Raw genomic sequence first — 21,874 nt, 5'->3', positions numbered from 1 at the left:
TACATAAGCAATCTTTCCGAACCTTGTAAACTTGTATGCATTATTTATTCTTGATTTTTCATTACATTTTGCATCGTTTTTAGGGTTACATTTAGGATTGTGTTTCTATAGTTATATGACTCTTTTTGCAGAATCAACGTGTTTTCTAAAACCAACCATTTTCACACTCCCATGTTATATGAATGATTCTCCCTTTCTACCTTCCCTTGAGAATGTATCATTGATGTCCCTCAAAAATTATTTATCGTTGCCATTTGGGGACCATTGATCCGATCATTACTTGTGATGGTTGTTCAGGTATCGGGCATCTTGAAAATCGATACAGTTTTGGAATGAATAGATACTGGATTGTCCATATCGGATAGAAATTAAAAATTGATACACTATCAATCAGACATCAAAATCGGAAACATGCAAAACCGATACAGACGATTCGATACCTCAAACCATAGTTGCATCACCAGGTGGATCCATTACAGTTACCCCTCGGCCCTCATCATAGGTCTTCCAGGAGCTTTGGCAATTAGGCACTCTCGTAGGGTACTAAAAGACGACTGAAAAAAGTGTAAGAAGCTATGGTAGAGCAGAGCCACTCGTTCGCTCTGTCGCTGCTCATATATCTCTGCAGGTAGAGTGGGTAACTGCAACTGCACTTCGCCATTACTAAACCACACCAACATAATAACTCCGGTCTTCTCCTCCTCCTACTCCTACTAGTCCAGTCAAAACTTGGACCAAGAACCTTTTTGTGTTTTTGCCATTCATCTCTCGCGTTTTCTTCTTTGTTGCATTTATTTGGTCCTAGTGAACTCACTTCTCGAGGGTTGGACCTCTGATCTATCCTGCAGGAGGGGATTGAGGACCATTTATTACCAACTATTTGAACACAGCCTTGGACCGACGACTGTACTTTAGCTACTATATATTAAGCTATTATTATATATATATACGTTGCTCCATGGCAAGGCCCACGTCAACCGTCCACCAGCCCCAGTGTACCATTCGACACAAAAAATAAAGATATCTCCACTAATGGCCTCTCCCTCCCTCTCTCTCACCTCGTGTCTCCTGTCTTACTCATCCTCTGCTGTGACCGCCCTGAGGGACTGTCTGTGATTTCTGTGCGACTCTTGTGGAGAAGGGATAGGGTCGTTGTCGTCTCGGTGATTAGTGATTACACCCCGGCGCTTGTGAGTTGTGTGTGGTGGAGTGACGCGTGAATAAAGAGTCATGGTGGACACGTATCGTCACGAGTGAGTGAAATAGTTAGTTGTAGATAAGGGTGTCAATCGGTCGGTCTAGTCGGGTTTGATCACTTGAAAGCTTTGTATTGTATATACGGGCTAGTTTTGGGGGGCAGTTGTAAGATTTATAATCGGGTCGATCGGTGTTAGGCTTTCATCGAACTTCCTTATATGGGACTTAACCAGGGTATAGACCTATTTAAGTCTAAACGGGCTTTAAACGTGCCTACCAGAAAATTATTTTCTTAAGTGGGTTGAAGGCCCAGAAATATGTGACGCAACTTGAATAGAAAAGGGAAGTGATATGAGATTGTCGTTCTTCTTTCTTAAAAAAAGAAGAAATTATGACCATTACAACTTACAAAACAAAAGTTACTTTAATCAAATCCTATTACAAAGCAAAAAGTAAGAAAATTTAATTAGTTTCTTACTAGTAATGGCAAAATAGAAATTTTATGTAGTATTAAAGGGGTCGGGCTAGGTCAGGCTACAATGAGTCAGTTCAAGTTGGGCTTATAAACATGGCGGTTCAGTCGAGTGCCCGACGAGCTAGCTATCTGCACTGTGAACGCCTGTTTAATCGGGCTGGTCCAGGTCGGGTAGTAAACGTGTCAACCTCGATTGAGCCCACCGGTGCGGGCTCAGAATTGACACCCCTAGTTATAGGGGTGAGATAACATGGGTTTCTTAAACCCTAGCTCAATTCTAACTTTTTTTTTTTTTTTTTTGTGCAAATAAACTTATATTCATCAAAGACGGGCAAACATGCCAAAACAATATCACAAAGCTCTCCAGCAAGAGGAGGGATCTCCAAAATCATCAGGGAAAAAAAGAGCCCATTTAGCAACAACATGAGCAAAACCATTACAAGACCTGCTGATATAAGAAAAGGAGCAAAGAGAAAAAACAGCTTTGAGAGACATTATATTATACACAATGCTCCCAATGGACATTTGGGGAGAAGAGGGGGATGAGAGGCTATTTATGAGAGTAAGGCAATCGGAGAACACCATTACCCTAGAGTAACCCTCACGTCTGGCTGAAGAAAGAGTTAGACGGATAGCCAGAGCTTAATCCTAACTTTTCAAAACTTAACCCAAGCCGAATTCAATTTTGCCGGGTTTACGTTTAGGTCCAATCCTACCACATTAATGTCAACTTAATCCAGTTCTAATTGATCTTGATTGGATTGAATTTCTTAAAACTCCAACCCAATTATAGGTCCCTAAAACTCAATCCAGACCTAATCCAACCTTATCGGGCCATACTAACACAACCCGGCCCTAATTGACCTTGAATGGGCATGTTTGCGCCAAGTTGGCCCTAATTGGCACTGCTTTTTGTTAGCATCGGGCTAACCATAATTGATTTTGTTTTTACAAGCAAGGTGGGGTTGCGTTAAACGCAATTTGTATTTGATGAATTAAAATTTTCTGTATATATTGGATATAAGAATCAATGACCCATATTTCATTATTCTGAATAAAATGATAGGATGATAGCCCTAAGTTATATTCTGTAAATCAAGGTTAAACTTAGTGCCGAGTTGGGCTAAGTTGGGCCTAGGACTCAACCTAGGTCTGACCTAACCCGAACCTAGGTTCAGTGTTTTCAGCCCTAACTCTTTTTCAGGGTTAGAAATCTTAGCCCAAGTCTTGTTTGAGCTCAAGGCGAGTTCGGACCATTAGGATCAAACTTACATCGCTAGTTACTTGTTATCTTGGATCTCGATCCTCTTCAACTCCCTCCCAACCTCTCACATGCATGCAGCTCAACATTTGGGTACATTAATACATGCAATCGCATATGATTGGAACGCAACCCCATACATATATGTGAGAGGTTGGGAAGGAGTTGAAAGAGTTGGGAATCGTAGTAAAAAGTGTTCTTGTTTGGTTCTACATGCACTCTTCCCCCATTGCCCTGGTTTTAGCGATTTGTCACCGCAAATGTTCCTTTTTCATTCTGGATCTAGGACCATTCCTTTCGATTCACCTTTTCAATCTCTTACCAAAATAGACGGAGTAACATATCATACTGCCATACTATTATATAAAAACATATACTCATGCTTTGTGGCTAATCTTTCCATTGACTATTTTACCCTTCATATTTATTTAAATTCCTTATTTTTTTTTTCTTATCATTTTGTCATAATTTTTTAATTCTCCCAAATTGTTGGTATCCTTTCTATTTTTTATCTAAATTTTTCTTATTTCTATTTAATTTTTAAAATTTAACAAATCTTTACCCACCAATAATAGAATCAAAGAGAAAGTTGGGAAGAGAGAATTTAGGAGCTTGAGTTGGTAGATAATTTATTCCCTTTCCTTCTCTATCCCAAACTCTCCCCTTGCCTACGATCTCCCCTCTTCTCTATATTCTCCTCTTTCTTCCCTTAATATTATAATAGAGTTTATTGGCTTTTAAAAAGTAACAAATCTTTACCTCTCTCTTTGTAAAATATCATTTATATAATAATATGATTCTATATATATTTACACCAAAAAATCGTAAAATCTTATAACTAAATATTAGTTTTCTCTTATCTTTTTCTCTCTCCCAATTTCCTTTTCCTTCTCTCACGTTCCACTCTTTTGTAAAATATTTTTTATTTAATAAAATCATTCTATATTTAATATTTTTTAAGTTTGTCCTGTTGGGGATCCTTTACCATATTAAACATATGAATAATCCTATAGTATTTAGAATATAAGAATCATAAAAGATATTTAACCATGGATATAGTCCCTAAACCAAGATCAATAAAGTACTCCCTTCATAGATCTTAAAATACATAACCATATAGATTTACCATATCTATAATAATCAATGGGACATACATGACATGAACTATAAATGGGAATAGAGAAGTACCTGTGTAACTTTAGAAACCTCATGAGCATAGATCATGAACCTCTATCCCATGTGATTAAACATTACTCCCATGAAGATGACAATGATGAACTACGCAAGTGGAGTCCTTCTACTGAGATTTTCTGCAGCCTCTTACTCTAGGGCTTCCTCTCTTTCTATGCACTTGCTCTTATGAGAAAGTCGTGCTCCCAAAACCAATAAGACATTAAGTGATGGCTATAGGGATCGTCAGTATTCTATTTATAATAGAATCTCTAAAACCCTATTCCACTCTCACAATGGAAAGAGCTAGGAGTTTCCTAATTAGAGTGGGTCTATTATTGCTTGGGTCCAATGGATCAATCGGTATCAATTAAGCCCACATAAAAATCCTAACATGTCCTACCGTATATGCATCTCTTTCTCCCGAGAATTTCCTTACACTTTCTTACGCCCCTCCTCTTCTCTCTCTTTTTCTGTCGTCCCTCTAATGACAACCCTCTCTAACTTCTTCCTAGCTGCTCTGGTGTGAATCCGATCATAGAATAAGGTCGACTCTACTTGCAAGTGAGTGTTCGAGACGGCTTCTGGTGTGAGATGCTTACAACGAACCCCAACTCCTGTGAACAACTACCTCACTCTCTCCAGTGATGGATTTTTATTTGTTTTTCCCTGCAATTTTCCTCCAAGAGGGAAATCATTCCACTGCAACTCTCAAAGGGAAATCAAGTCGGTGTTATTGAAGCTCGATTGGAACTCACCATTGTTGGGGTAAAACCTCTCTCTCTCTCCCTGGTTATTTCTTTGTTACATCTTTTTACCTTTACTTGTTACTATCTCCGACGTAGAAATCTCCACTGATTTGTAGGTATGCTTTTGCAGGTTTGCCATAGTTGGGAAACATCCACCAATGATTAATAAGTTTTTTATGGTGTATAAACATGTATAGAGCGAGATTTAGATTCAGTTCAGTTCGAGTCAATTAGTCTATCATTTCAATATTCAATCATAATAGATTTCGGTAAGAACTCATATTTTGTTTGAGAAGAAATCATATTAATGTGAACCTCATATCTCATATTAACACCATAGGTCTAGAAATATGATCCCTCTTTATCATCTAACCATATTCTTCAATCTATTAAGCCCATTTAAAGTTATTAACACCTTATGGCTCTCCATTCTCCTTATCTTGCATCATCTTTATATGGCCGGCACTTTAGATGAACTGCTCATTGTAACCAAATTGTCATTATCTTTTGCTAATCTATCTTTCCCATTCAAATTTAAATTCAAAACTCAAATGCATGGAGCTTATGAATAAGAATGCTGTATATTTTGAGGGAATAAAATTATCCCATCATAAGGTTTTTAAAACCCTTTTATCATATGGGTCATCACTGGTGGCATTGTGCAGTGGTCATATGTGAGGTGAAGAGGTCCTTGGTCCCACCTCAGAATTTATTAATGACCAATCAAATATGAACTTTGATTATGCTATGGTGCATGTATTGGCAAAAAGAAGATGAAATAACCTAGAGGGGGGATGAATACTAAGTTATGTTAGTGAAATTTAAATCTTTTTGAATTCCCCAAGTGTGATTGTAAAAAGAAATGTGGAATAAAAATAAACAATCACACTACACCAAGATTTATAATGGTTCGACTCAACTTGAGTCTAGTCCACTCCTTACAAGTTCCACTTGTAAGCTATTCCACTAATTCTTCCTTTCAGTACAGTAGATAGGGAAGAAAACCTTTACAAAATCTTGTTTAGGACAAGAGTATCTTTGCAATATCCTTCAACGTAGAGAGGCACCTTTTACAATCCCGTTTAACGGTGGAGAGACACCTAACTCTTTTAAGAATAAGAGGATCCTTACACAATCCTAATTACAGTCTAGGAAAATGTAAAAGCAACAATTTAAATAAGTGGAATAGAATTGTTCAAGTTTACCTCGTGCGGTGCGTGCAAAATGAACATGCAAAGTGAATGATTGAATGCACCTTTCGTAGTCTCCCTTGAGTATAGAGAGGTGAAAGAGACTTTACTTCAATCTTGAGTTCTTGAAGAACGTGTTTGACTTCAGTCCGTGAACTCAATAAAATAACGGTTGATCCTCACAAATGACTTTGATATGATTGCTAAAAGCTTTCTTAATTGTTAATTATTAAAGTCATAAGTGGGGTATTTATATAGGTAGAGACGAGGCGTAGTTAGGGTAACAAAATCACCCAACTTGGAAGGAGAATAATCTCTAACGGATAGAAATTTTCTCAACCAGCAGTTGCCGCTTCCAACCAACAATTGCCGCTTCCAAGTCCAGTTGTATAAAAGTAGCCATTAGACTCAAAATATAGTTGTTATATAGCCGTTGGAGGTGTTTAGAGGTGAACCGACAGTTGCCGTTTCCATCTGGTAGTTGCCGGATGCCCTCTGTAGGCTAAATCAAAGAGGACCATTTGATCTGGAATTGATCAGGCAAACCGGTTCAATTTTTAATTAAATCCGACAGTTGCCGATTCCATCCGATAATTGCTAAATGGTCTCTGTTACCATTCTCTGATAAAAAGCTAACCACAGAGACCAAGCGGTAGTTTCTGCTTCAATCTAGTAGTTGCCGGTTGGTCTATGTTTTGTGTTTTGATTGCCCAGTAGTCACACAAAGAGTGTCCAATGCCTTAGGTTGTTTCTTATGTCTTTTTTAATACTAAAATGCATGAGTGTAGTGCGTGTTAGTGTGTGTAAATTACAACCTAATCTAGAGGTCTTCAAGTTTTGAACTCTTCAAGTCTTCTAATCTTCAACTGTTCAAGTCTTCTAGCCATCAATTCTTCAAGTCTTTCAACTTTTCAATCATGCAACTAGAGTCTTCCTTTCAATCACTTTATGCCATATCACGTCTTGAGCTTCAATGGGTGTACACTTATATCTTAAAATCAAGTGTCTTGGCTATGGTCCTTTACATGACACTAGAAAGATAGCTATTAGAGCATTACTTATTTGTTATCATCAAAACCATTATGGAGAGGGATATTCCCAACAAAAGAAGGGGAGGGTGGTGTGTAGGTTTCACTTTCACCAAGCTTGTTGTATAGGGAAGAGTGAATGCAAGACAACCAAACAAATGAGAATGACTGAATGAGCAGATTGAAAGGTAGAGATAAGAAGATAAATGGAGGTCAAAGTGGTGAAGTCAGGTTCAGGTGGGTCGGTGTCTTCTGTGGGAGTAGTATTGGAGAGAGGAACTGCTATCGAGATGCTGCCCTCGAATTAGGCCAAGAGCTTGTGAGTACTTTTTCAATCCCCTTCTTTTTTCCTCTCAATTGGGTGATTTCTCACTTCTCAATTTTTGTTTCTCTTGTTTATCCCCCCCCCTCCCCTCCCCTCCCCTTTCCTTTTTTTCTTCTCCATCTTGATTCTTATCTGACCCCTTTATTATATGTTGGGATTCTGCGAAGGTTTCGAGGAGGCTGAATCTTGTTTATGGCGGTGAAAATGTTGGGTTGGTGGGTTTGGTCTCTCAAGCTGTTTACCGTGGTGGCTGCCATGTTATTGGGTAAAGTTAACAGTGAATGGATCAGGTTCACGTACAAGAATGTTCTCTCTCTTCATTTAATTGGTTTTAAATCCACGGATCAGGATCGTTCTCGTACGTTCTCATACGTGAACGTGATCCGCTCTCAAGTTAACACCAGCACTCATTCTCATAAGATTAAGGCCATTATTTCTTCAACTTCTCTTGTTCTTCTCTGCTTCTCCCCTGCTTTTTCACTTGTTTATTATTATTTTGCTTCAGGATCATCCCCAAGACTCTCATGTCCAAAGAGGTCTGTAACTTTATCTGGGTTTTCTTTTCTCGATAAATTGCAGCTGTTGTGTTGTTATTTATTACTGCGGTAATGATGCAATGTTGCATGATGTTATTGAAATGTTGGGTTTTTGTTAATCAAATAATAGAAGAAACTGTGGGGGAAGTGAAACCTGTAGCCTACATGCACCAAAGGAAAGTTGAGTGTAATGAAGACAGCAAGAAGTGGATACTTTGTTTTATTTAGATTGGATCCCATTTAGGTCCCTTTTCCCCTCTAAGGCATGTGAAGTTAATTAACGGTTTGTTCATTTGTATGTAACAATTAGTTGGAGAAATATTGCTAACTGATATTATTCTGTTTTTTGTCATGTGCAGGTTTACTCTCTCGAATATGGTCCTGTGCATATTGTTTTGGAGGGGAATAAAAGTGTCTATCAAGATTATTCAAACAATTACTAAGACAGTGATCACTGTGGATTGGTTAAAGTATGCGAGTCATGTTTGATTCATTATTCTTGTTTGTTATGTGGAGAACTCTCAGAAAAGAGAATATTGTGGAAGCTTTGGCTTTACAATGTTATCGAATCCAGTTTTTTGCTACCTTACATAGTTATATATTACATTGGAATTGATCTCAATCTTGGTGATCAGAGTGTAAAGTGAATTGGAAGTCTGCCATAACTTAAAAATTCAATCATGTTGTGAGTGTGTGTGTGTGTGTTTTACAGTCCATGATTATTTGGATATTTTTTGGAAAGGAAAAAAAAATTGAATGTGTTTTTCTTTTTTATTATTGTTTAAAGAATGAATAAGACATTATTTTTGCCGAGGAATTCATATTTAAACATAAGAGTATAATTTGTAATTAAAGCCAATCAATTTAAATACAATTAAGATCAATATTTCCTTTCTGGAAACTACGTATAATTGTAGAAGCCCCACAAAGTTTATGGTACCAAGATACAAATTGCAAAATCAACAAGCCACTTGTAGCTTTATCTTAGAAGTGGTTTGTTGATCAATAATTTCAATGCTTATCGTGCATACTTGTGAGTTCATTATAGTTTGATGATCCCAATGCTACCCTATAAGTTCTCTCTTGAAAAAAGAAAAATTAATGTAGGAAAAATATCTCAAAAATGAGCGTGCTTATCTAATCTGTATCTAATTCAAGAAATTGTTTATGTAGCTACAATGGCGTACTTGTGAACCCTCTTGAAGCCAAGGGTGTTTTCTTGTGATAATTATATTGTTTAACTACCTACTCTTATAGTTTACATCTGCTAATTGTAGACAATATTATTGCCTTTATTTTGTTTCAATATCATTATCTTCATCATCATCATCATTATGGTTAATAATGATTTAAATCTCAAGATGCAGATCATTTTTTAAACTCCACCAATCTCAAGTTGACTTGGCTGTCTTTGCCAATCATGGCTGAGTTTGAGATAAACAGATGATACCTGGTGAGCCAATATTTGTGGGGGTTCAAGTATCATAACTTGGGATTAGGCTCCACTTGCTCTCTCTCTCTCTCTCTCTCTCTCTCTCTCTCTCTCTCTCTCTAGAATAGCATTTAACTATTGATTTCTAAAAAAAATAAAATTGTAACTATCTATCATTATTTGAAATTTAAAAATAATACATTTAATAGTCATTTTAAATTACTAATTGCTTCAATGGATATCATAGATGATTGAAATATATTTAGTTTCATGTAGATATTTTGTTCTCTCTCTCTCTTAAACACACATAAACACACGGCCACATGTGCATTTGCACATGTCAGTTATATATATTGGGTGAGTGGTAGTAACATTAAAGCGCTTCAAAGGTATGAACACCACATTAAATATCAACGGTTGATCTACCTTTAGATAAATCTTATCCATCCATTGTTTCAATGCATCAACCAGTTACTCTTTTTTTTTTTTTCAATGCATCAACCGGTTACTCACCAACACGGTGAAGGCTCACAAGCCCCCCTCTCCCTCCCCGCCTCTGCATCTCCTTCTCCCTCTCTCACTCCCACCCAAACCCTCTCCCCTCCACTGTGAACCCGTGGCATCCCCACCTCTCCATATCCGCCTCTTTCTCTCTCTCTCTCTCTCTCTCACACACACACACACACACCATTCACAATCTGCCCCTACCGTCGCATACTGGTTGCCCCAATCAGTAAGCCAAACGTCCTGGGGGTTGAATTTTTTTTATGTTGTTAGTCATTATGGAACCATCTGATGTGGTACTTAATCTGCTAATGAGTCTTTTTCCCGTGCTGAAGCAATTTGTTTGGACGCCATAGAGCTTCATTTCATGGTCTTCTGTTACTCCTTTCCAAGAGAGAAAATAAAAGTCCCCTTTTACCCCCTTTTGGTAGTACATATCAAGATGCTGTGAACTAGTGAGGAAAGTTCTTTGTTTTGAAATTTTAGTCTTCAGGGTTACAGGCTTATAGCCATCGCTTCCAAAAATTGTTGAGCCGGTGCAGAAAAGGCATCGGGATCCATGGAGCCCCAAAACCGATTGTGTAGCAGAATGTTACCGGCTGTGAAGACGAAGATGATGCCTGGAAGAGCCATTAATAAGTTGAATGTTTTATAACATAAGATTTTGACCTTTGATAGGCAGCCAACAGCATTGTTACTTACCTAATGTTAAATCACGGGGATTAAATTTTTTAGACATGGTAAGCCAATGAGGTTCAGGGTCCCTTTTAGTCAATTGTTGAGCTTTGGCATGGTGTAGGTGGCTACATCCACCCCGCTTCATTGTATATCCTTCTCTCATTCTCTGCTTTCTGCAAGGAGCTTCTCCTAGGCAGATTTTAATTCCATTGTGGCATGTTGTCCTAAAAAAAAAAAAAACAGATTCGTCTAAAGTGAGAATCTTGCGGCTTTGAATGAGTTTTTAACACTGATCTTGTTTCCCCACATTACAAAATTGTAGAATTAGCAGGAGAGGGGAAAAGATGAATTACTGAATCTGTGTTTATGGCATTTATACTTTATGAAAAACTATGCAGCTACTGAGATTTTTCTCGTCTCCCCAGACCAATTTCAATTTATGACCCCATGAAATAGAAACAGAAACCATACCTAAGCATTCAATCTCCCACTCTCAATGTCTCATCTCACCAGTCTCAGCAGCAGAACTAGTTTGCCTGAAATCTCCAAAATTACATGGCATAGTTAAATAGATCAAACCCAATATCTAAAACTTGGGAAAGAACAACTTTGAATCTTAGATCAAAGATCTAATGATTACAAAGCCCCCTATGTATCAGCAGGATGCCTGTGAATATTGCTAGGTTAGGTTATTCTCAAGCACTGGCTTTACCAAATTCACTGGTGGTAGTCGGAGATTTAATCGCATGGAAACTAGAGCAGCTGCCAATTTTTGCAGCTGACTTATGATGCTTCACGAGAGGTACCAATGACTGCACCACATCTGCCATCAGAGGCCTATAATCTGCTTCAGGCTGGACGCACATGGCAGCAATGGCAGCCACCTGAATGACCTCCTTCATAGAGTACTGACCTTCCAGGGCTGGGTCCATAATCTGCTCAACCTTCTCTCTATCTGTAAGCCGGGGCAGAGCCTTCATACAAACAAGCAGAAAACAAATAATACAATGAGAATATGCATCAAAACAGGAAAGAGAGAATCTTGTGCCTAAGGTCCATTAACTCAGCAAGCCAAATGAGAAATGAGAGATGAGTGCTTACCCAAGAGACAAGAACACCTTCCCCAGGAGCCCTCTTCATGTCTACTGGCACTCTGCCTGTAAGCAATTCCAAGAGCACAACCCCATAACTGTAAACATCTGATTTTGTTGTCAAATGCCCAGTTAATGCATACCTATAGAGGAAACAAATACAAATTTTCAGATTAAACAGAAAATCAGGAAATAAAGTGTTTGGGCTTGATAATAGTAGGAAGTCATTTAACCGTAAAAAGAACCCAGTGCATGAGGCTCCCACCACTGCAGGGTCTGGGAGGAGCAAATGTGCACAGCCTTACCTCCTGCTTCACAGGAGAGGCTGTTTCCAAGGTTTGAACCTGTGAACAACATGTTGCAATAGTGCAACTTAACCATTGTACCACAGGCTCGCCACTACTTAACCATTGCACCACATCCAACATATATTTAATGCCATCGTTTGCAAAATATTCTTTCAAGAACTAAAACAAATAGGAAAATTTTGCAATGGTAGTCTGGTACTAGTTGTGGTCCCTCTATTTTCAGCAGTTTGTTTGGCCAACATAGGCAACAGCGTGAAATGGTGGAAACATGCCATGGTCATGCATTTTTCGAAAAGAAAATAAAAAGGGTGGGGGGTTGCAACTTATCTGTGACTTGGGGAACTCCCAACAGTTGGAAACCAAATTGTCCCCACAGACTCTTTTACATACATTTCAAAGGGACATAAATGGATCCACGAAAATTTTTGTGTGAGCAAGTGCATGTGTGCATGTGTACATACTCATATGAAGAGGGGGGAGGGATAAACAATCAAGTGTAAATATCTTCTTATTCTTACTCGGGGGCCACATATCCCTGGGTGCCCAATACACGGGTTGAAACGTGCCCACCAGCCTTTTCAGATCCAAGCTTGGCCAACCCAAAATCAGAAACTTTGGCATGGAAGTTCTTGTCCAAGAGGATGTTGCTGCTCTTAAAATCTCTGTGGATCACAGGGGGGCTAACATGTTCATGGAGGTATTCCAGCCCTTTTGCAGCTTCCAGACCAATTCTCAACCGGGTGTCCCAGTCCAACTTTGTCATACCTGTGCTGGAACCTGTAGAATTCAACAAGAGAACACTAGCACAAATATATAAAGTAGTACCAGTTCTATGGGAAACACCAAGTCAATCTTCAATGGTGCCAAACATCAGTCACTACACAGCTTAATTGGATGGCACTCACAAAAGATGCAACATGTTGCACATGTGATGTACCTCCTCCTACTCAATATGGTCCAACGGTCGAAAAGCACCCCCACCACGTGGAAAAAACAATGCCCTATTTTTGTTGGCATGTTTCACCTTACAAGTTGATATTTGGATCATTGGAATGGCCACATTAACCCTCCAAAAGATTCAAGTAAACCAAACAACCACCATGGTTGGTTGAGTAACCAAGAAAAACTTCTCCCATGTTTAAAACCAGACAGCTCAGCTGATGCTCAAACACAGTGGACATGTCGAAGATGTAACTGGCAACCATCTAAGCGGTAAATTGTGGCAAAATAAACCTTGGGGCAATGCGCAAATGTAGAACAGCGAATCAATTCTGTAAAAATGGCTTCATGGCCAAAAGTACTATGGAAAAACAAGGTGCAATACATGCTTTGGAAATACGGTTAAAACTGACCCATGAAATCCAGAGAGCATCCTATACATGCAGTGGCTGGAATGGAATACGAGCCATTCATATGGCAGAAATAGTAAAATGTGAAGGAAAGGTTTCCTTGGCCAGTGGTCTACGAAAAGTTTCAAACTCTCCATCAGTTGGCCAATTCTCTGGATTGACCATATTTCAAACCACCTCCGCTGTAGGGCCCACCTTTTCTCATTGCAACATTGACCATGTAATGTCACTCATCACAGTTCTAAACTCCTAAAGAAAGACACCAAGAAACAAGTGCTTTAAGCTTTATTCTACAAGTGTGAGGTGCTTGACAGATTCCCCACAATGCTAACATAAGAGCTTTTTCAGCACTGCCAACATGAGTTTCCAAGTGGAAGATTCCCCATTCAACGAGGTTTGATTGATAGGTACCTAGCGAGCTTGTTGCAATAGCAGCAACAGAAACACAATAACAATTATAAATATATAGCAAAGCTGCTGACTGGTGCTAAATGAACTCAACCCCAAACCACGACTGGGATAAAATGAAGGCATCTTCACATAGATGATGAAATAATCACCATGCCCAGAGTGTTCAAAATTTGAAATATTTAACTCAAAAGCTTAAGCTGTTTGGTGGAGAGACCCAACTAGCACATGAAGTCATCCAAGGTCCTAGAATTAGTTGATGTGGGATTTTTCCCAACAAGAGAGTGTCATTAACACAGCTATTCAATACCAAACTACTCTCTCACAATGAAAGTTTGAAAAGCTTGACCACACTAAAGTACCCACATTCAAGTTTCCAAAATTTGGGCCGGACCTGATACATACAAACTCCCAACAACCATCTAATTGATATATTTTTCCAAGATGCTGCCATGAATTTGTGACTATTAAATAGTCTTCCCATCAATTTTAGCTATTTTCATGTGGTAGTACATTACTGTCTAGAGGTCTCTCTTGCAGTTTCACTGCATAAACATGTCCTTGGATTTGCAGGTAGCAAACTTGCATACAAATTTGCTGAAAGATGCCATGCAGGACTTTTCGGTTGGATTTTGTACTTTGTGATCTTTGCACTGTGGCAGATTGTTTTCTCCTGGCGGCATGCCCACTTATGTCATGTTTTTTTTTTCTCTCCTGTTTCCCATTCATCTCCCTCCAAAAAAAAGTATTCAAATTGCTATCAGCCTCAGAATTCTCTCTCAAAAACACTATTAACAATCAAATACCAATATTTAACAGTTAGGAAGCTTACTTGAAAACTATCCAATGATCCTAATGATGTTCATGTACACATGATTTCAACAAATTATGCCAAGTTCCATATTCATCTCGTAGTTCTAATTTGTTGTTGACTTCTTAGTTTTGTTTGTAAATTTAAAGTCTGGTTTTGGGGAAGATGCATGATTTAACTATGTTTCAATTAAATGAATACTTGGAAAAAGCCAGTCCATCAAAAAATCTTGACAAGATCTCTACTCCGAAAATCAGCTACTGAGTAATGGAGGAAAATACAGAGCTAGCACTCAAAATTTCCTAGTTTTTGGAAATGTAATGAAGAGCAGTCAAAATTTCCCCTAGAACTCCACAACTTAGCTCATCTTTTATTATTTACACAAAGCAGAGAGAGCAGAGAACAGATGAAAGACGATGAAAACAAAACTAGCATAAGAATAACAGGAAACCACTTACCACCGCTGGGATATAGGTGCTCCTGCAGACCTCCATTGGACATAAACTCATAAACCAGCAACTTATGGCTATTATCTGAACCATACCCAAGCAAACCCAACAAATACGGAGAACGAAGACGACCTAGCAACTCCACCTACCGTTCTGAAGCTAATCAGAAAAAATCCAAATGGGAGAGAAACAAAGAGAAGAAAAATATGATTTTGGAAGAAAACTGTGGATCGAACCTCCATTTTGAACTCTTCTTCTCCCTGTTTTCCAGCTTGATCCATCAACTTAACCGCAACCTTCCTCCCATCTGAAAGCACCCCTCTGTAGACAGACCCAAACCCTCCATGGCCAATGACATTCGACTTACTGAAACCACCAGTCGCCGAATGAAGCTGCTTGAAGGTAAACAGTTGAAGCCCATTCTCAGTCGCAACTGTCACTTCAGCCCCGCCATCTCTTTTTTCCTCATCACTTCCTCCTAACAGAAAAGGGAGAAAAATCAATAAAAAGAATTGCTAAAGAAAATGAAAGAACACTCAAGGAGGACAAGAAAGAAGATTCTCACTCATCTGGGTCTTCAACTTTAAGCGTTTGGAGACTTTGTTTCGGACATAGCAGTAGTAGCTGAAAGCAAACAACAATGAGATCACCGATAAAGCTGCGAGGACAACGATGACCACTACCCCGAGTTTCTCTTTCTTCCTATAATCCTCTGCTTCCATCCTTTTGGAGCTCAGAGCAAAGTAAAACCCTCAAAGCCCAGCTAAAGAATGCAAAGCTATCGCCATTTTCAAGAGAAAGAGAAGAAAAAAAGGAAAGAGTTTCCGGGTTTCAGTTGTCAATTTCTCACTTCCCACTCTCTTCACCCCCTTCTCGGGGTTCTCGAGTTTGTGAGTCTCGTTGACTGAAAAAGACAAAATGGAGGGCAGAGTAGTACCCCACGCAAAGCATGGTTTTTGCAAATTGGGATTCGAAGCGATGAGAAAAGGGAACCTGAGAACCAGAGAGAGAGAGAGAGAGGGAGAGAAGGGAAGGGGAAAAGGACAAATTAGTTCACTTCCCTATGCCTTTCAAAAGACAGAAAAATGCAAATACCACTCAAGAGGAGGAACCTGACAAGTAGGGAAGTGACTGTAGAGCTTTTGAGTCTTGAACAAGTCAGTATTCAAGAACGTAGTTTGAACTTGAACCAGAAATAGCTCCCTCCCTCCCTAGCTCGGATTGGAGCTTAGAAGCAGAATGGATCAACCGCACGACTGGGCCACTTTTATCTCCATTAATGGAGGTATGGTCATAAGGGGAGGTAGAAACTAGAAAGTGACACTAGAGAAGGAAATGGTTTGAATAAATGGATAGAATTATAGAACTGGGCAAGGTCACTTGGTTTTAGTGCACGGTGTCGGTCACCTTGGAGACCGATACGATACCGATATAAATCGGTATGAATCGGCCAAGATTGGATAGGTTTGTCTTGATTTTTTAAAAATCAAAATTTTGACTGTTTTATTCCGACCGGTATCATTCAATCGATAAGGATCGACAACAATATGTTATCGGGATTGATAGCTAACGATACTGAAATACAGGCGATTCGATATTGCATCGATACCTCAAACCATACAAAGTGTATCACTATTCTAAGTACTATCGAGCTTCATCCAACCCAATCTGATATAATGATCGAGAGCAATTAGCATCCATGGTTTAAACTTTAAAGAATCGGAATACTTTCTGATTCTGGCCGATTTAAATTGAAGTCGGCATTCATCAATTCCTAATACCGCTTTTCAAAATCTTGTTAGCATGATTTCAAGTATCGGTATTATATTGATTGTATCGTATCAATATTGGCTGAGATCGATATCCAATTCTTGATCGATCCAAATCGATTAGTCATATTATTTCAGGAAAAAAACAATAAAAAAAATTATATTTTTAAAAAAATCAAGGGAAAAATTGATCGATACTTATCTATCCGATATGATCTAAATCAATACCAATATTAGTATCGGTATCTGCTGTATCGTCCCCTAAATCCATGTCTGTTAGTACTTCCACATATTCTTTTGAAAATTATTATGTCCTATTTGAGTCAATACTCTGGCCAGGTGGTGAATAGGCATAAAACCACTACATGGTGAGTTCCAAAGCATCGAAAGCACGTATGAAAATTATTGGTGACATTACAGGGTTTGTGAGAAAATCTCTACCTATAACATACTTGGGGGCTCCTCTCTATATGAGAAGATAAAAGTTTGCTTCTTTGACGATATGCAAGCTAAAGTTAGAAACAAAGTGGCAGGTCGGAAAGGGAAGCTTCTATCTTCAGAGGGTAGACTGGTTTTTCTTAAGCATGTGATTTCTTCCATGCCGATTCACATCCTTGCTTTTTTAGAGATCTCAAAATCGGTTATGCAAAGCTTTTACCGTATTTGTGCAGATTTTCTATGGGGTTCTTCTGAGTTTGGTAAGCGTCATCATTGGGTGAGTTGGCTAAAGGTCGACCTTTAGATGAAAGAGGACTAGGAATCCGATTATTAAAGGATATTAGTATGTCCATGCGGTTGAAGGGTCTATGGCGTATTATTTCTGAGAATTCCATAAGGAGTGCTTTCTTCAAGGTGAAATTTTTTAAAGGTAACCATATTGCTTTGGCCGTATGCAAGTTAGTGGGTTCTAAAACTTGGCGAAGGGCCTTAGAGCTTAAAGAGTTTGTTTTATTAAAATCCAAATAGTTGGTTGGCTCTGGTGAGGTGAATTTTTGGTTTGATAACTGGTCGGGTATGGGCTCCTTAATCGACTATGTTGATGGCGCCTTGAATGTGAACATTGTGACTCGGGTAAAAGACGTGCTTAGAGATGATGGCAATTGGGGTCAAAACGTGCTGAATGTTATTGACTTCTAGGAGATTAGGGATAATATTCTCAATTCCAACATTATATTATCAAATAAAATTGACAAATTGGTTTGGACTCCGGCTAGCGATGGCTCATTCTCTACTAAGTCAGCGTGGAATGAGATCTGATTGCACTCTGCTAAAGTTCCTTACTCTAAATGGTTATGGAATACGTCAGATCCTCCCAAAGTTAGTGTTTTTTTTTTTTTTTTTCATGAAAAAATCTTAAATGGAAATATTCCACTCGATGATGCTTTGATGAAAATGGGTATTTCATTGGCATCAAAATGCTCTTGTTGCAAGGATCCTTAGAGGGAAACGACAACCCACACTTTATTGGTGGGGAAAATTGCTTTAAGGTTTGGGATTTTTTCGGAAGAACAATTGACATTGATGTTATTTCAACTCAGGAACTTAGTAATAGGATCCTTTATTGGCAGTCCCGTGCTGGTGTCAAGAGTATTTGCGAGTGCATCACGGGCTTGTTGCCAACATTTATTGTTTGGGAATTATGAAAAGAAAGAAATAGGAGAAGACATGGTGAAGGCTCACATGCATCATCTACCATCATTGAGAGAGTTAAAGATTGGATTCGTGAGATCACTTATCCCACTAAATTCTCTAAACCCTTTTCTTGGATAGATGATCATATTCTGCAATTATTTAAGTTAAATCCTTCTATTAGTAGAGTTAAGGCTCCAGTTCCTATATATTGGTGCCCTCCCTTTCATACTATTAAACTGAATGTGGATGGTGCAAGTAAGGAAAATCCGGGCATTAGTGGTGGGGGAGGCATTGTTAGAAACAATAACGGGAATATTCTTGCGGCATTCTCTAATTTCTATGGGGTGTGTTCAAATTCAGTGGTTGAGTTGAGAGCCCTTAGAGATGGATTGAGATTGTGTGGGGAATTGGACCTCTCTGATTTTTATGTTAATTTTGATTCCTCCTTGATTGTTAAGTTGGTTACCCAAAGATCTTGCAATTTATGGAGTTGTTGTTACTGATTTCAGGAAGTTATCAACCTCTGCGATTCTTTGAGAGCACATATCTCGTTTTTATTTCAGGAAAGCAATCAAGTAGTGAATTGGTTAGCTAATTTTGCTTGTGAGTCTACAATAAATTTGATTTTCTATGGTGATGATCCTCTTCCAGATGATCTTATTTGCATCATTCGAGAGGACAAAATTTGTTTACCAGTCTTTAAAATGTAATAGTTTATTTTATAAGGGTTTTCTTTTGGGTTTTGCAGAGTGACTTGTCTCTCCTGAGTTGGGGTAAGGCGGGTTATGTCTCCCCTTGTCTTTTTATTATTAGTTTCATTTTTAATAAATTTCTAGGGGCTATCCCGAGTCCCAGATAATATTCGGGATAAGGAAAAAAAAAGTATCGATATTGTATTAATTGTATCATATCAATATTGGCTGAGATCAATCTCCAATTCTTGACCGATCCAAATCGATTACTTATATCATTTCAAGGATAAAACAGTAAAAAGTAATTATATTTTTAAAAAAATCAAGGGCAAAATTGATCGATACTTATCTATCCGATCTGATCCAGATCAATACCGATGTCAGTATCAGTATCTGCTCCATCATCCCTGAATCCATGCCTGTTAGTACTTCGGAAGTACTACTTCCACATATTCTTCTGAAAATTATTATGTCCTATTTGAGTCAATACTCTGGGCCATTTTCTCCAGCAGGGCCAAAGCTGGCCATGACAACTTAATTAATAGGTATTGTCTAGTTAAAATCTCTATGGCTCTATAGATGTGTTTTTGGATTTGTAGCCTTCTTTTAATTATCCTTTTGTTTAATTGAAGAAAGTTTTCTTGTCCGTTTACCAGCTAATTAATATATTGTGACAGCCAAATTATGGGAACCGAATTTTTCTCTGAGAGAAACATTAGGGAAGGAAAATAAATCCCACTTTTCACACTTGCCTCTCTAGTTTTATTCCCACAAACCCAAACGCTTACAGGGCCAAAACCCTTTCTTCTTCTTCTCAATTCGTCTGTTCAAAGCAGATTAGAAATGGCGAGGATCACAAAAATTTCAGCTTTTGCTGTTTTGGTAATGGCGATATTTGCTGTGTTTGCAGTAAGGGCGCAAGATATTGCACCTTCGCTAACCAAGGATGCCGGAGCTGGGTTTGCTTTGCCGATTTCTGGTGCTCTACTCTGTTCTTCCCTTGTCTTCTCTCTCATGGCTTCTGCTGTCCCAGAAGATATGAAAGGAATTTACTAATAACTGTGTTATCTGTTTTAGATTTTGGCTGATATATACAGAGGAGATTTGTTTATGGGATTGTGGGTGATGATGGGCAGTGTTTATGAGGGGGATTTAATACTTTTTTTTTCTGGTCCTAATTCTTGGATAGGGCTTGTTTGTTCTTTGGGATGTGATTACCTTATTTTGTTGTACTGGACAGTCTTATTAGGTAAATAAATTTAAATTTTCTTTAAAAAAAAACTGAATATTTCTCCCCTCCCTCCAAATTGACGAATTCTCTTTTTCGTTTTTTCTCCCTATTTCGCATTTAAGTTGATCTGTCCACCAACGAGCCTTTCTTTGTTTTATTTTTAGAAGTTCTTTAAGCCTCGGATAAAAAAAGATCTTCAAAACAATTTGAAAGTAATTTATCATGATGTTATTATTAAAGTTATCAGTCTTTGCATACATTTTTAGCACATTTGCACCTTGGGCCCTAATTTATCCTCTGTGGATCAATACTTGAACCCTATATAGGTCAACAATGTAATGACCAATAGACCCTTGAACTATAATAAGAGAAAAACACACATGTGAAATGATAGGATTTACCCTTGTTGAAAAAAAATATGTTGTACTAGAAAGGCAAAAAAATAAGGTTACAAATTCTTCAACAACTTAAGAGGTGTCAATAAGAAAATCTCTTCAATTATGCCTAATTCTAGTTGCACGACTATGTAAATTCCCCCTCAAAGGTTTTGTGATCTGCGAAAACAACTGGAGCACTTGACCTATTGGCATATGACCTTCCATAGATGTTAGGCCAATATATCTAGTAAAATATATCAATAAAAGTCCAAAATATCCCCCTATGATCATAGGCTAAGTCACACAACAAGGTTAAAAAATTAAATCATGCTTGGGTTACTGATGAGGCTAAGTCCTAAGGGTCCAAGGGCTATGGAAATTACATAAAGACTTAGGAAAAAAATCATAACAAAATAAAACTAACTCCTATGTCTAGTACATGTAGAAAAATTGTATATCAGAATATTGAGAGAGTACACTTATCTTTGATTGTTGAGCTTTCAAGAGATCTTTGAACCACAGACTCTTAGGAATCCTGTAACAAAATATGTTAGCAAAATAGACGGGCTAAATCATGTCACTTGACACTCTTCTTAAGACTGTGGACGCCCCTAATGGTGCAACCGGGTGAGTTACGTATCGGCCTCCAAGATAAAATAGTCCAATGGCACCCCTAGTAGTTGTGCACTCAACTGTTAGACCCCTTCGAGTACTCCAACATTGTGCTCAAACTAAAGATAATAAAACTTAAAATATACTTGAGTAGAGACACTCAAAATAAGAGTAAAACAATATCTCAATCCTCACAACACACCATAACTTGAATGAGCTTTTGTAATTGATCATTGGTGTGTACAATGCCTAGAGATCCCCTCTATTATAGAAAAAGAGACTTCTAGAAAATACATGAAGAGACAAAGTCTCTCAAGAAGGGGAAAAGAAAATGTCCCTTAAAATGAAGAGACAAAGACTCAAGTCTCTCACAAGAAGAGGAAGAGATAAGGCCTTTCAAATTGAAGAGATAAAGACTCTCATAAAGTAAAGTAAAGGGTCCAAAGGTGAAGAGACAAAGGTTCTAAAAATGAGGAGACCATTAAGTGTTATTTGTAAATACATGAAAGGTCATTGAGAATACATAGAGATAAACATATGAGAGGTCATACAAGAAGATAGAAAGATAATCAAAGGAAATGAAAAGACTAATTTGAATCT

At 38.2% G+C, this 21,874-nt stretch overlaps 1 protein-coding gene and 1 pseudogene across 1 annotated transcript; one reads left to right on the top strand and one right to left on the bottom strand.

Annotated features, from left to right (window-relative positions):
• Positions 1-7,242: 7,242 nt before the first annotated feature.
• LOC122077966 lies at positions 7,243-8,393 on the top strand (annotated as a pseudogene).
• Positions 8,394-10,998: 2,605 nt separating this feature from the next.
• On the bottom strand, positions 10,999-16,031 carry LOC122080074 (probable serine/threonine-protein kinase PBL7). Its single transcript, XM_042646950.1, has 6 exons — positions 15,527-16,031; positions 15,198-15,439; positions 14,971-15,106; positions 12,463-12,721; positions 11,647-11,779; positions 10,999-11,519 (listed from the first exon to the last, which is right to left on the bottom strand). The coding sequence occupies exons 1-6, from the start codon at positions 15,681-15,683 to the stop codon at positions 11,241-11,243; spliced, it is 1,206 nt and encodes a 401-aa protein (XP_042502884.1). The 5' UTR covers positions 15,684-16,031; the 3' UTR covers positions 10,999-11,240.
• Positions 16,032-21,874: the final 5,843 nt, after the last annotated feature.

This window comes from Macadamia integrifolia, chromosome 5 (genome assembly GCF_013358625.1).
Source record: "Macadamia integrifolia cultivar HAES 741 chromosome 5, SCU_Mint_v3, whole genome shotgun sequence".
Lineage (NCBI taxonomy): Eukaryota > Viridiplantae > Streptophyta > Magnoliopsida > Proteales > Proteaceae > Macadamia > Macadamia integrifolia.
This window is presented reverse-complemented; position numbering and strand designations above follow the sequence as displayed.

What these genes read in the sequence shown, in the direction of transcription:
- LOC122080074 (XM_042646950.1), bottom strand. Translation starts at nt 15,683, where the DNA reads ATGGAAGCAGAGGATTATAGGAAGAAAGAGAAACTCGGGGTAGTGGTC. An exon ending in AAGAAGAGTTCAAAATGGAG is followed by an intron (nt 15,107 to 15,197) that starts GTTCGATCCACA and finishes TCAGAACGGTAG; the next exon opens with GTGGAGTTGCTAGGTCGTCT. An exon ending in GCACCTATATCCCAGCGGTG is followed by an intron (nt 12,722 to 14,970) that starts GTAAGTGGTTTC and finishes TGAATTCTACAG; the next exon opens with GTTCCAGCACAGGTATGACA.